Consider the following 15,000-nt stretch of genomic DNA (forward strand, 5'->3'; position numbering starts at 1 on the left):
AATTTCTCGATTTTTTTTATTGCCAACATGCTTCTGAAATGTTCAATATCCCCAGTAGTCATTGGACTTAGTCTTTCAACCCCAACTTTTGAACCACTTCCAATAACTCTTTAATTTTGTCCTTAACTGTCTGATGGCAATAATCTACGTCGAATATTTTTTCATTCATCAATACCGCAAAATGTCCATTCGCTCTCGCTTCTTTTAGAAACAGCATTAACGTCTTCCTCTTGTTTCTCGTTTCCTTGCTGTAGCCCCAATCGATTCCTATCCTTTTCTGTTTGATATTTCTCAAATTATTCATGATGAATTCTATTGAGCTTTCGTATCTAAACTTGACTAGAATTGGTCGACAATTTGCTCCATTTCCTAATCTAACTGCTTCTTCAAACTGGTTCTCATTCAGGTTTAGCCTTAAGCTGTAGCACTGCATTATACGTTCCCCTCTCACCTACTCTCTCTATTCCTTCATTCCGAATATAATAAAACTATGTTTTTCCTTCTCTGATAGTCTTCCAGATTTTTTTACCCTCTTCTGCTATCCAGTGTTGTCTTGTTGTAGTTTCCTAATTTTATCTTCTTTTCCTTCCATTTCTTGTGTTAGTCTTGCTATTACTCGCTTCATATCATTTAGATTTTACATCTTGATTACACAACTTTTAACATTGTATCACTTCGGAATATGTATTATATGACTTTCTTGTGTTAAATTCTATCGTACCTGGTTTACATGTTTCGACTTATTATGGGTTATCCTCAGAACTGGTCGTTGTTGGTCTTCGCGCCTTTTGTTTTGTTTCCTGTGAGGGTGTGTTTGTGTGTGTAATGTGGAGTCAAAGAGTGTGTGTGTGTGTTCTGAAATTGAGTTGTGTCAATTTCAGAACACACACACTCTCTCAACACACAACTCAATTTCAGAACACACACACTCTTTGACTCCACATTACACCACACAAACACACCCTCACAGGAAACAAAGCAAGAGGCGTCACGTCAAGACCAACAACGACCAGCTCTAAGGATGACCCATAATAGGTCGAAATATGTAAACCAGGTACGATACAATTTAACACAAGAAAGTCATATAATACATATTCCGAAGATTTAGATTTTGTTTAAATTCTTATGGTCTTACTAATAAAAACTCTATATATAGACTTTTAACTGTCTTATACAGTGAGTAGCTCGTTTTAAAAAACCGTGTGTAAATTCCTTACTAATGATCACTACATATGTCGTGTATAACAGTATAACTGTTACACAGCTACGTCATAGTTTCGTCATTACTTCATTACGAAAGGTAATAGAATATCTGAGGTTCTCTATTGCATCCGGTAGAGCGCTCTAGTGTGGCGTGTTAAGTATCGATAGTACACCTGGCTCTGATCGATTACCACACTATATTTTGGTCAAAGAGTACAAGTTACAGCAATATTATTCTGATTATTCTGTGCTCTTTGGTTTGTTCTTCTGTGGTTACAAGGCAACCATCATCATAAAATGACAGTCGGTACGAACAGCTGTTAGAGGGGCGGCCATTTTTTCTCTATATACAACGCTTAAACAAGGGGTTAACTACTGCAAAGCAATTCCCATTGTATAGTTACAGACTGTTTATACTTCCTCGCTTATGCATGGATATTGATAATGTTATCTGCCTCAACTCTGCATAAGTCTCGTATAAAAACTGTACACGGTTTATTAGTAAGACCGTTATATTATTGATTTAAAACCCTTCTTCATTTCTTTTCGCAACATTTATAACATCACTGTCTCTGCTCTTTTTGTCGGCCTTGGGTTAAGTTCGACGCCTCCAATTATTATCAATAGTATTGTCAGTATTGCTACTATCGGCCATGTTAGTATATCGTCGCCTACAGATCGCTATATCTTCGGCATTTCCGCATTTTTGCATTCAGTCTTTCCATTCTTGTTATAATTATGGACACATATATCCACACCCATCTTGTTAATTATCTACACTTTCACACTTTCAAAAATTACTTCCTCCTTAATAATATCCTCTCTTTAATAACACAAAATCTTCATAATATTATGCTCTACCTTACGTTGAATGAACCTCCATTGCAGCGTCAGCGTCTGATTCGTGAGAGCTCCGCTACATGTCTGTTACCTTCGATCGGTACTGGATGAATGGTGTAATAGATTATGCATTTCAGAATAAAATTTATAATTGAATATAATAATAATAATAATAATAATAATAATAATAATAATATGCATTATTTTTGTTATTATTTTCATTCTATGTACTGAATAATTTGAATCAAATTCTGATTTAAACCGAAATTAATAATTTCTTTACATTCAATACTTTTCTATTCATTAAAAAACCGAAAGAATTAAAAATGGGTAATGAAATTACTGTCTGATTCGTTTGGGTATGGATAATAATTTATTATTATAAAGCTAGTATGATAATAGGAAATATTTCTTGCTGGTTATATCATGATTAAAAGATGGAAGTTTCCATATTTGACAATCAACAATGCATAAACTGAAAGGACAAATGAAAATAGTAGTTGATTAAAATGGCTACTACAAATCAACGGCGGGTACAATGTGTTCTTTGGTATGCTAAATTTGAGAGTGTTAAAAGAGTTCAAAGGAAATTTCGACGTGAGTATGGTGTGCGTAATATACCTAAATATTATTCCATAATGTTGTGGTATCAATCATTTGTATAAACAGGTTCTGTGTTTAAAAAAACAAGCTGGAGGTCGTAGGCGAAACCCAGTACGAGAAGCAGCCATCTCTTGGCTTGGCCCCCAAACTCACCAGATCTAACCCCTCCTGACTTCTTCGTGTGGGGTTTGTTAAGGACATTGTCTATTCACAGAAACCCAGGAACACTGATGATTCTGAGAGTAAAAATTACTCAACAAATCACCCCTCTTATGTTACAACGGACTTGGGCTGAATTGCATCACCGTTATGAGTTGTGCAGGATGCGCAATGGCGGTCATGTTGAGCTCTGAGGAATCTCCCATCTTTCAGTGTTGTATGCACAAAATTTCAACAAATAAAGTTCAGTAGTAAATGTTTTACGGTGTTTTTATTTTAGCCATACCCAAATGGATCTCCCTGTATATATTTTCTCCCTTAATAGTCAAAACGTTCTGACATGTATGTTCGGAAGTATTTCCCAGAATCAGAGCTACAGTTCTTTAATGCTCTAACATTAATGCTTATTAGCCCAGAGCGTTTGAAGTTGTATAAGACTGATATTGTTTCTCACTCAAAAGTTGTATGTCTTTTTACCCTTTTACACGTTTCTGAAATTTTGAATGAGTCGACATATTATTATAATTTTTGAAGTTATATTATTTTTAATATTTCTTAAACCAAACATTTCAAAGAAATCCTGTTGTGACATTTAAAAGTTTGACGATTGGCAACAGCAAACTGAATCACTGTAGTAGGGTCTTGTCTATTATATTCTGTATATTTGAACTTTCTCTACTAACTTCGCTGTTTGTAAAATCCTCTTTCCAGTTCCTTTCTGATATGCGCATGTTGACAAATGGCGAAGAGAGGTGTGTACACAGAGCCACCGCGTGTGACTTTACAGGGATTCCGCAGCTAGAGAGATTCCCTGCATTACGCATCATCTCTTCAACGAGGCGGGGAGTAGGAGGGACCTCCCGGAACTTTTGTTTCCACTCTCGCGGAGAAGATAAGTCAACTCGGCCGAGTCAGAAGATAATAACAGCATCTGCAAACTTTTATTGCATACGTCAAGAGCATAACTCAAGTTCTGCGTTCAACTTCCAAAATAAGTTCGGATGCTCAAATTTCCTTTTGTCGAGTTTAAATTGCTTTCCTTGGTTCGTGGGCTCATATGATTCGATCATTTACATATCCATCTGGGCACACGGTGTAGTAAGTAAGCCAGGGGATGGGCTGACCAAAAAGTAGGATGTTAAATAAGATAAAAAGCAGATTTCAATGCACACAAATTATGAAAGAAATTTAGTGGGTTACTGAACGACACTGTATCAAATACTGGTTATTTAGTGGCGATGGTGATAGCAAGTTTGTATTTGACGAGATAAGGCCGAAGTTTACCATGAGATTATCTGGTATTTGCTTTAGAGTGAATTGAGGAGAACCTAGGAAAATAATCAACCTGATAATGAGTTCAAGTGGAATTATAACCCAACTCTGGACACAACGAAGCCTTGAATACACACAGTTTCTATCAAACGTTTAAGAACACTCCTTCAAAAGTGATGTTTCACTTCTGTCTTCATACTTATATGAAACCCCCTGATGTTCATAATGGGACCTAATGCCTGTGAAAAAATTAATTTTGGGATACAGTTAGAAATATCTGAAAGGTTTCTTGTGAAAATATGGCTTTTCGTTTAAGCAAATTGTGATACGTTGTTTAAGAATTAAAATCCACATATTTCTATATTTTCTTTAGGAAAAAATGTAATTTTCTAAAATTCAAATTGACCCGGGACCGCTACCGCCTCTTACATCATAACATTGGGAGTTGTTAATACTAGTCAATCAGCGTAGTCCCTCCAATTTAGTAAACAGTTGTGGAGTTTGCTACAAACGTGGAAAGGTTAGTTGATTTCTTGAAAAAAAAGTGACACTGGGTCGAAATTCAGGATATATTATTATTGGAATATGGAAGAATGACTACAGATCTGCAGTACTCGGGAAAAGTGACATAAGTCAGTTTCCACAAACCTTTTTTGAAAATTTATTGACAACTTACACTGGTTTAAGTCGATTTGATTTTTTTCTGTATGAATTATTGTAATGGGAGGAATACTTATGTCTCTTTTTTCAAGCGAGCAGATGTTCCGTAAGTTGTCAATAAATTATCAAAAAAGGTTTGTGGAAACTGACTTGTGTCACTTTTCCCAAGCACTGCAGAGATAATATCTAACTCTATCCCAAAATTCATTCATCTAAATACATCCATTCTGGAATAATGATTTTTTTCCTAGAAAAATGTAATTTTTCAGTAATTTTTCCATGACAGAAAAATTGTTATGTAATCCACAGTTTGAAAGAGAAAAATATTAGGTTTGCAGTAAAAAAAAAATAATTTTTTCACAGGCATTTGATCCCTTTATGATCATTAAAGGATTCCACGTAAGTATAAAGCTACGATTTGTTTACGGCGATTATCACCGGACGCACATCGCCGGCGATTATAAACGCTGGCGATGATCGTCGGCGATGATCGCTATAAAGCAGCGTTGACAGACAGAGACTAAACGGAGTCGGGCACTCCACTATGACTCCTTGCGTGCTTCGGTGCTTCCACAGACATAAGTTCAAAGCATAGCTGCGTCCACAGCAGGAGCGCTGGAAGAATCGAGCTCAAGTTCTAGTTCCTTCTTTGACCCAATCTGGGAGAACGTGTTTTTGTGCACAAAAGTGAGGAATAATGTATAGTGCAGTGTCTAATTTTGTAAACAGTTTCTGTCAATGAAAATACTCAATGTGAAGCGTCATTACGAGAGAAAGCATCAAAATGATTACAAAATGTAGAAGATGAGGAACGTGCTGATCTGGTAAAGCGTATGAAATTGGAAAGTGACGAAGATGAATGCAATATATTTAAACTCTTTTCACTGGAGAATACTATATTACAGTATTATCTGACCTTCGTCACGAACTTAGCAAACTTAGGCAGCCTTGACACTTACTTACTTACTGGCTTTTATGGAACCCGTAGGTTCATTGCCGCATTCACATAAGCCCGCCATTGGTCCCTATTCTGAGCAAGATTAATCCAGTCTCTATCATCATATCCCTCAAGTCCATTTTAATATTATCCTCCCATCTAAGTCTCGGCCTCCCCAAAGATCTTTTTCCCTCTGGACTCCCAATTAACACTCTATATGCATTTCTGGATTCGCCAAATACGTGCTACATGCCCTGTCCATCTCAAACGTCTTTATTTAATGTTCCTAATTATGTCAGGTGAAGAATACAATGCATGCAGTTCTGTGTTGTGTAACTTTCTCCATTCTCCTGTACAACAATCATTATAGTAATAGCAACAATATTATCAAAAAACAGATTGAAGACCGAGAAAAAAGATCACCTTTTGAATACGGATTTTATCCAAAATCAAGAGCCCGATTACCATTTTCACTACGATTCTTCTTAATTGCAGTAATCTTTCTAATCTTTGATGTAGAAATTGCACTATTATTACCAATAACAATTATCCCCCTTAGCCCCAAATATTTTCCTAAGCACCTTATTCTCAAACACCCTTAATCTATTTTTCTCCCTCAAAGTGAGAGTCCAAGTTTCACAACCATAAAGAACAACCAGTAATATAACTGCTTTATAAATTCTAACTTTCAGATTTTTTTACAGCAGACTGGATGATAAAAGCTTCTCAACCGAATAATAACAGCCATTTCCCATATTTATTCGGTATTTAATATCCTGTAAGTTCATACTTTCGTTACGAGAAAGGTCTAAAAAACAGAAATCAAGCGAATGCCGCATACAACTGCATCTGATGTTCAGGATACACTGTTGAACAGACCCAAGCGGAGAACGTAAACAACGGAGCTCACGCTCCGACTGCAGTCTCCAGCTCCACAACCTGTTTTGGAGCTTACAGCTCTGACACTACTGCTATAAAGAGACCGTGCGCATTCATTTTAACTGCTAGCAACTCCAAGCGACAATCGCCAGCAACAAACCGTAACTTAAGGACATGAGTGAAACATCTCTTTCGAAGGGATGTCCTTAAACTTCTGGTAGAACCAGTATATGTAGCTACAGATAATAACTATAGGAAGTAATTTTCATTAGAAAGCATTTTTGACTCAAAAGAGTAATCTATTAAATTGACTGACAAGAAAGAATATACTAATGTACAATAGCTAACAAATTAAAGTGTTGTAAATTTTTAGCATAGTTTTTAATTGTCCACAGAAGGTTTTGGAAATTGCGGCACTGACATCAACGAAGTTACGAAAGTGAAGCGAAGTGTTTCGGTGCACATCCAGGATATATTGTTGTTGACATGAATACACACATCAAGGACACATTGTTGATATCTAACTCGTTGCCACATCCAGGACACAATGTGGAAGTCTGACAGGATGCTATCTAGTACGCACTATTCACATATGAAAGAGTGCCTAATCAGGACGCACTATCTTCAAAAATTTTACATTCCACCGGCATAGCTCACGCTGTAGCTCGTTTGTTTGTTGATAGGGCGTGGGTTTGATTCTCGGTTGGGCAGTTAGGTTTTTTCCGAGGTTTTCTCCAACTGCAAGACGAATGCCAGTTAATAACATGGCAAACATTCGCCTTCATCTCGCCGAATACTATCTCGCTTACATCAATTCCGCTGATGCTAAATAACCCAGTTGATTTGGTGTCATTAAATAACCGATTACAAATAAGAGGCCAGTGATCAGCATTTACTTATGTTTATAGAAGATTTTGCAGCGGCAGTATCAGAGAGTAAATGGTCGCATAATTTGTATGGCAAATAATTCGAGGGCTTAATGTAAAACTAATGTAACTGCAATCGATGTTTTGTTCATAACAAAATTATTAACAGGCAGTACGCTTATTCCACATGAACTGTACCATCATGTTTACCCGAGCACGAGCATATGCTCATTTCGGGTATCTATTCATATGTATTCAATTCAAATGTAAATTGTAAATAAATTTGAATTTGAATGTTTTGTAGTTACGAATTGTATTAGCCTATATACAAGACTGTTCGGAATTGAGTTATAATTTTTTGTGATCAAGTAGAAGAACGAATTTGTTATCGATTTTTGTAGTTACATTAGTTTCACACTAAGCCAGGGCTGGGCATCGGGAGCGGAACTAAACTCTAAACGGGGACGCTTAATATTCATCCGTCACTGCATCAACGCTGCGCGGTGTTCGGAGGAGAAGAAAGGGGATGAAGAGAAATCATATGGCTCCCCCCGCTCTTGCTGCCCAGCCCTGCACTAAGCCCTCGAATTTCATGTTTACTTCTACTCTCAAAATTAAAACAATATTTCAAAATTCAATATTTATTGTTTTCTCAAAATTAGTTCTCTCATTACAGAAAGTGTGCAAGATTGAAATTTTATTAATTCTTATAAAACTATTTTTCGTTAAATTCCAAAGATATGTGAGAAAAAAGCAAAACAAACTTTCGAAGATTGGACCTGTCACCTTCATCAGGCCGCAATGAGGCGGGCTGACTAGTTTTACAATGCTGCATCAGGGACGGGTCAATACACTTGCACGCTTTGGCTCATTGTGCGCCGTATTTAAATTATATGATTGTTGAAGTCCGACAGGTGGCTTGGGTAGTATTCATGAATCCAATGCTGACAAATAGGCCATCCTGTCTCAGCCCCTGATACAGCCAGTCTGGTTTTGCGGACGAGTAGTCTTATAAGTCCCAGAGGTCCGAAGTCTCAACCCTTTCTGTCATCGTCGACTGACAAGTGGGCCATACTGCCTCAGCCCCTGGTAAGCCCTAGGGGTTTGTAGCCTCTAGCCCTTCCTATATCAGCATCGGACATTTTTACTACCCCCAAGATTATGTTTACTATTACAGATGATATACAGGGCGTTTCTAAATTATATCGACAAACTTTGGGATCGGATAGATAATCCTCTTTCGAACAGATTTTGTTAAGGAACCCATGGGTTGCGACACTTCCTTTCCGAGCTTATGTTATTATATGGTTCGATCGTAAAGGAAAGGATTGAAGTAATTAGTTACGTGAAAGCTGAATAAAGAAATCATTAATGTTACATGCACAAGTTATTGATCCCAACATATAGAAAACACAAACAAAACGAACGAATGAAAAGGAAAAACACTCACTTCAGTGTTAAATTAGCAGTATGGATCCATTGCTTTACTGTTTCATTACTACAGTGCTACAGTTCTGCAGGCCTGATAATACTTATAGACATGGCTCGTGTTCTTCACACGTAGTATAGTGATGGAAACATCTCACTTTAAGCACAATTTGGACTATGGCTCGTACCTATTACTGAACTCGTCCTCCTATCGGCGTACTCGGTCTGGTCCGGTCCCAGGAATGCGGGGATCGTGGAGAGACAAGTGAGCTCCAGTTGGCGCTCGGGTCCGACGTGAAGCTCCACTATCTCCAGGCTGAGCTGCGCGGTCAGCCGCTCGCGGTCCCGGTGAGGGAAGATCCTAAGCTGGCTCTCCTCCACCTGCGGGCAACAACACAAGTCACTCAAATAGCCGACTGATACCAAGGAAATACGTGACATTCTGGAAAGCTTCAAACAGAATACGAAAGCTTCACATTTATTTTCCTATACAATATCTTCTTCTTCTTCTTTCTCTACTACTACTACTACTACTACTACTACTACTACTACTACTACTGTCTTCCTCCGACGAGTTTAGTGCAGAGACCTGAGGCATCCTTGCCATCGGTGCGGGGGGGGGGTTTCAGGTTGATTCTTTTGTTGCTACAGCCAAGCCGAGCCGAGCGGAGTGGGAAATATTAATCGTCCAAAAATATGCAGTCTTCAGTTTGTAGTAGTGTGTGACTGTGTGCACGTGTTAGGTACTCTATATACGAGTGAAATGTTTTCAGTATGATTGTACTTCCTTCCAGACTGCCGCTATCACTGTTCTCTCCCACTCCAGTACCGCTCTAGGCTAGTCGGAACCGCATTCCTCTCAGCACTAAACTCCTCAGAGGATGACAGTACTACTGTAGGTCTCGCAAGTACAGATTACCGACGGAAGGAATGCGAATCAAACACTGCGATAAGGAAGAGCGGGCGAGAAGAAAGGTCACGAGATAACTTGAATAATATTCAAGAGTACAGTCGGAAGAGAAATGACATCGATAGAATCAGTCTTGCGTTGTGATAGTTACATTACGACTTTAGTTTGTTCCATTGCTTGTGAATATGTGTCTTGCATCGCACTGTATTATTAATTCATTCGTAAAAATATGTTGCGCATTTAATTAGCTTCGAATTTTTCTCCTGCTACGATCTTTATTTTCACAGCGATGTCCTCATTTGTTCATCTTCTTGGAAGAGACAGTACTTCCATCGGCTCGCACCCCTTCCCCCTCGGCGTGCCTACATACACACATCAAAACAGACAGCAACGCCACCATTGGTTTTCGGTAATCGTTTCTTGCGCGAGCTATACCATACCACCAGGATGCGAATTAACAGAGGGATGGGGAGATTTCTCCCCCTGTTGGAAAGTTATCCCCCTCTCATAAAATTCATATTAACATCCCTACCAGGGATAACTTCTATCACCCCTCACAAAATATAGTATTACTATTTTAATACGAATATACTTTATAAAGTATAAAGTAAGCAAAGAAAATAATATTAATGTATTATCACCACTGACAACCTGACAACAATGAATAATGAATGGATTTATTGAGCAATATTATACATACAGATATTACATTTTCTCTAAAATCCACGCACGGGTCTTCTGACCGTACGTGCTTTGTAACTGAAACAAGTCCTACTTTGTAGGTTTCTCTCCCCTCACCCATGATTATATCCAACCACTCTCTAAAAAGAACATACATATCAAAATGAAAATGGCACAACAAAATACATTATATAATATATCTTAACCTAAAACAGACAAAAGTGTATAATTGGGTAGATACCATTATCCCTTCGTCAGTTCGTATCACAAACTTCCACAGATGTACTTCTAATCTGTGTCGCCTTCAAGAGAAACAATCCAGTGTTTTGTTCGTAATATCTATTCCCCATGAGGTCAAGACATAGAAATTACACATCTTATCTTAAGCATGCTCATAGATACAATTATTATTATGATCAAGATTGCAAGACAAGCAACTCAATGGAACCAAGCGTTGAGCCGTATCGAATGAGGACAGTAATTTTATGTATGGTATTCTCTATCTAGGATTCTATCCCCCCCATCAGAAATCTTAATTCGCACTCTGACTATTGCTATAACAAGATAACCAACATATAAGTTCAATCGGCTGGCGCTTGCCTGCCGATCCGGAGTTGCGCTCGGGCGAGGATTCGATTTCCTCTTGGGCTGATTACCTGGTTGGTTTTTTTCCAATGTTCCCCCAACCGTAAGGCAAATGTCACGTAATCTACGACGAATTCTCGGCCTCATGTCGCCAAATACCATTTCGCTATCACCAATCTCATCGACGCCAAATAGCCCTGTAGTTGATACAGAGTCGTTAAATAATCAAGTAAAAAGAAAACAAAGTTAGATTAAAAGTTATGTTCCGACTCAGAGCGTGTCCTACCATCTCACCATAGGACGGGCAACAGTATGTCGTCTTCTAGGTTTCTATTCTAACATTTGTTTGGCCAGTCTTCCTGAGTTCATCCGGTCTATATGCTAAAGCTACTGTAATTTAAAGTTTGCTATTTTGTCAACCAAAATATAATATTTTGAATTCTTCTGATGCGGCGTGATCTCTTAAAATAGGTACCTATGTATATCTTGGTATTCGTCTTAGAAAGAACATTTCTGCAGCTTCTATTCTTCTTTTATTAGATAGACCTATATTCACTGTCCAGTATTTACTTCCTTTGTTAAAAGTAGAACCTCCAGTATCTTATGCGTAAAATCTCATAATTGTGTCTCTTCTAGTTTTATTGCCTAGTGCCCTCTGAATAGTTCCCCAAATGTGCTGAAATATTGCAAGTTCATTTTCTAAATCTTTTCCTTGTCCAAAGGATATAAGATATAGGATATAAGATACTCTAAATAACTTTAACAACTCACTTTTTTAATTATGTGATTATAAACAGCTAGTCAGTTCCAAAATAGTCATAAATAATTATATATGACTATTTTGGATCTGACTAGCTGTTTCTCTCCACAAACCATAGTTTTAGATTTTTGTATTGACTATATAATACAAAAGTTAAAAATCTGCAGCTTACTTTTACTTGTTAGGGCCTATTACATAGATGGCTGGAAAGGTAGAATGTATAAAACGGAATTTAATACTTCAGGCAATTAGGGCTTGGTGCAAGACGGAGGTAACTCCAAAATTAAGAATAAAAAAATTTTTCTTTTGTTTATAGGCTATATAGGGAAAACATAATGGTACACGAACGAAGTAAATCCCCTGGAAATTGAGAGTATCACAAGAGACTGAAACTTACCTCGCTTATGTGTTTGGCGCAAGAGGGAGACACTTAATTGTCTCTCCTGAGAAATATGGTAAAATGGAGTTACACCCTTCTTGCACCAGACCCTTCAATTATTCTAAAATCCCGAAATGCAGTTTTAAAAGTGACTCTGAAACATTTAATTATATCAATACAGAAGGTATATACAGAATTAGAAAAAGTTTTGTCGCACAGATACTTTATATAACTCCCAGAAATTAGATAGTGCGCATGATCAGAGGATGAGCGATCTGGTTCACATGAGAACGACTAGTTGAAGTAATAAAATTAGTTTTGTTTCGTTGTATGTCTGATCATGCGCACTGCCTCTTTTCTGAGACATTCATTCATTTATTATATTCCATAGAGCTTACATGAGCAATCAAGCTTTAAGATGTGGAACGAGTCAAAATTTTACAATATTACAATTACAATTTTTACAAGTTTTTACAATATTTTACAATTTTTACAGTTTTACAATTTAGTCATTTTCTACAATGATGAGGTGAGATCTGAGGATTCGCCAAAATATTACCCGGCATTTGCCTTTTGGTTGGGGAAAACCGTTGGAAAAACACAACCCGGTAATCAAATCAAAGGGGTGAAATGAAGTGATGCCGAGGATTCGCCATAGACCATCCGGCTTCAGTCCCACGGCTGAGGAAAACCTCGGAAGGAACCATTCAATCAAACCAAACGGGGGATCCAACCCAAGCCCGAACGCAGCTCCGGATCGGCAGCCCAGCGAGCCTGCCGACTGAGCTACATCGATGGCTCTATTAAAAATATACAATACATAGCCAATCAGATTATTAAATTTACAAACGCAAACGATCATCAGTTGATCTATATGTATAATACAAAACAAGTAAGTTAATTAAATTTAAGGCATAAACAATTCAATCAGGTTTGATATACAGAAATTGATAATACATATCATGCAAACAACTTCAAATTACAAACACAAACAATTTATCAATAGAGCTATACAGATTACTATTCAATTTAAAACATATACAATTCATCGGCCAAAACTATACCAACATATACAATACAAAGTAAGCAGATTAATTCAATTTACAAGCATACTTTCATTAAGCTATACAAATTTGTGCAATTAATATCAAGTAGATTAATTCAATTTATAATCATAAACAATTCATCCGTTGAGCTATACAGACTACTATACAATTTACAGCATATACAATTCATCAATTGAGCTATACAGACTACCATTCAATTTACAGCATATACAATTAATCAATTGAGCTATACAGACTACTATTCAATTTAGAGCATATACAATTCATCAGTAGAGCTATATAGACTAGTACTCATTTCAAAAGCATATACAATTCATCAGCCAAACTATATAAACATATACAATCATCATAAAGTATCTGTGTGACAAAACGTATTTCTAAAACTGTACATACACAGAACATAGAAGAAAACTTTAAGGATACTGCACAAGATGTGGAAACAAGGCAACACATTGGCTCAGTATTAATTTACATAAACATAAATTGACCGAAGAATTAATTGCCCAATGCATATCGGCTATCTGTTTATGGCACACACACACACACACACACACACACACACACACACACACACACACACACACACACACACACACACACACACACACACACACACACACACACACACACACACACACACACACACACACACACACACACACACACACACACACACACACACACACACACACACACACACACACACACACACACACACACACACACACACACACACACACACACACACACACACACACACACACACACACACACACACACACACACACACACACACACACACACACACACACACACACACACACACACACACACACACACACACACACACACACACACACACACACACACACACACACACACACACACACACACACACACACACACACACACACACACACACACACACACACACACACACACACACACACACACACACACACACACACACACACACACACACACACACACACACACACACACACACACACACACACACACACACACACACACACACACACACACACACACACACACACACACACACACACACACACACACACACACACACACACACACACACACACACACACACACACACACACACACACACACACACACACACACACACACACACACACACACACACACACACACACACACACACACACACACACACACACACACACACACACACACACACACACACACACACACACACACACACACACACACACACACACACACACACACACACACACACACACACACACACACACACACACACACACACACACACACACACACACACACACACACACACACACACACACACACACACACACACACACACACACACACACACACACACACACACACACACACACACACACACACACACACACACACACACACACACACACACACACACACACACACACACACACACACACACACACACACACACACACACACACACACACACACACACACACACACACACACACACACACACACACACACACACACACACACACACACACACACACACACACACACACACACACACACACACACACACACACACACACACACACACACACACACACACACACACACACACACACACACACACACACACACACACACACACACACACACACACACACACACACACACACACACACACACACACACACACACACACACACACACACACACACACACACACACACACACACACACACACACA

At 38.3% G+C, this 15,000-nt stretch overlaps 1 protein-coding gene across 1 annotated transcript in view; it reads right to left on the bottom strand.

Moving 5' to 3' along the window:
- Positions 1–15,000, bottom strand: part of LOC138696357 (uncharacterized) — a 529,406-nt gene that overhangs the window by 9,690 nt on the left and 504,716 nt on the right. The window contains exon 4 of the mRNA XM_069821183.1: positions 9,036–9,228. Within this exon, the coding sequence (XP_069677284.1) occupies positions 9,036–9,228 (193 nt within the window). The remainder of the gene's footprint in view (positions 1–9,035; positions 9,229–15,000) is intronic.

The sequence above is a fragment of the Periplaneta americana genome, chromosome 3, assembly GCF_040183065.1.
Source record: "Periplaneta americana isolate PAMFEO1 chromosome 3, P.americana_PAMFEO1_priV1, whole genome shotgun sequence".
Taxonomy (NCBI): domain Eukaryota; kingdom Metazoa; phylum Arthropoda; class Insecta; order Blattodea; family Blattidae; genus Periplaneta; species Periplaneta americana.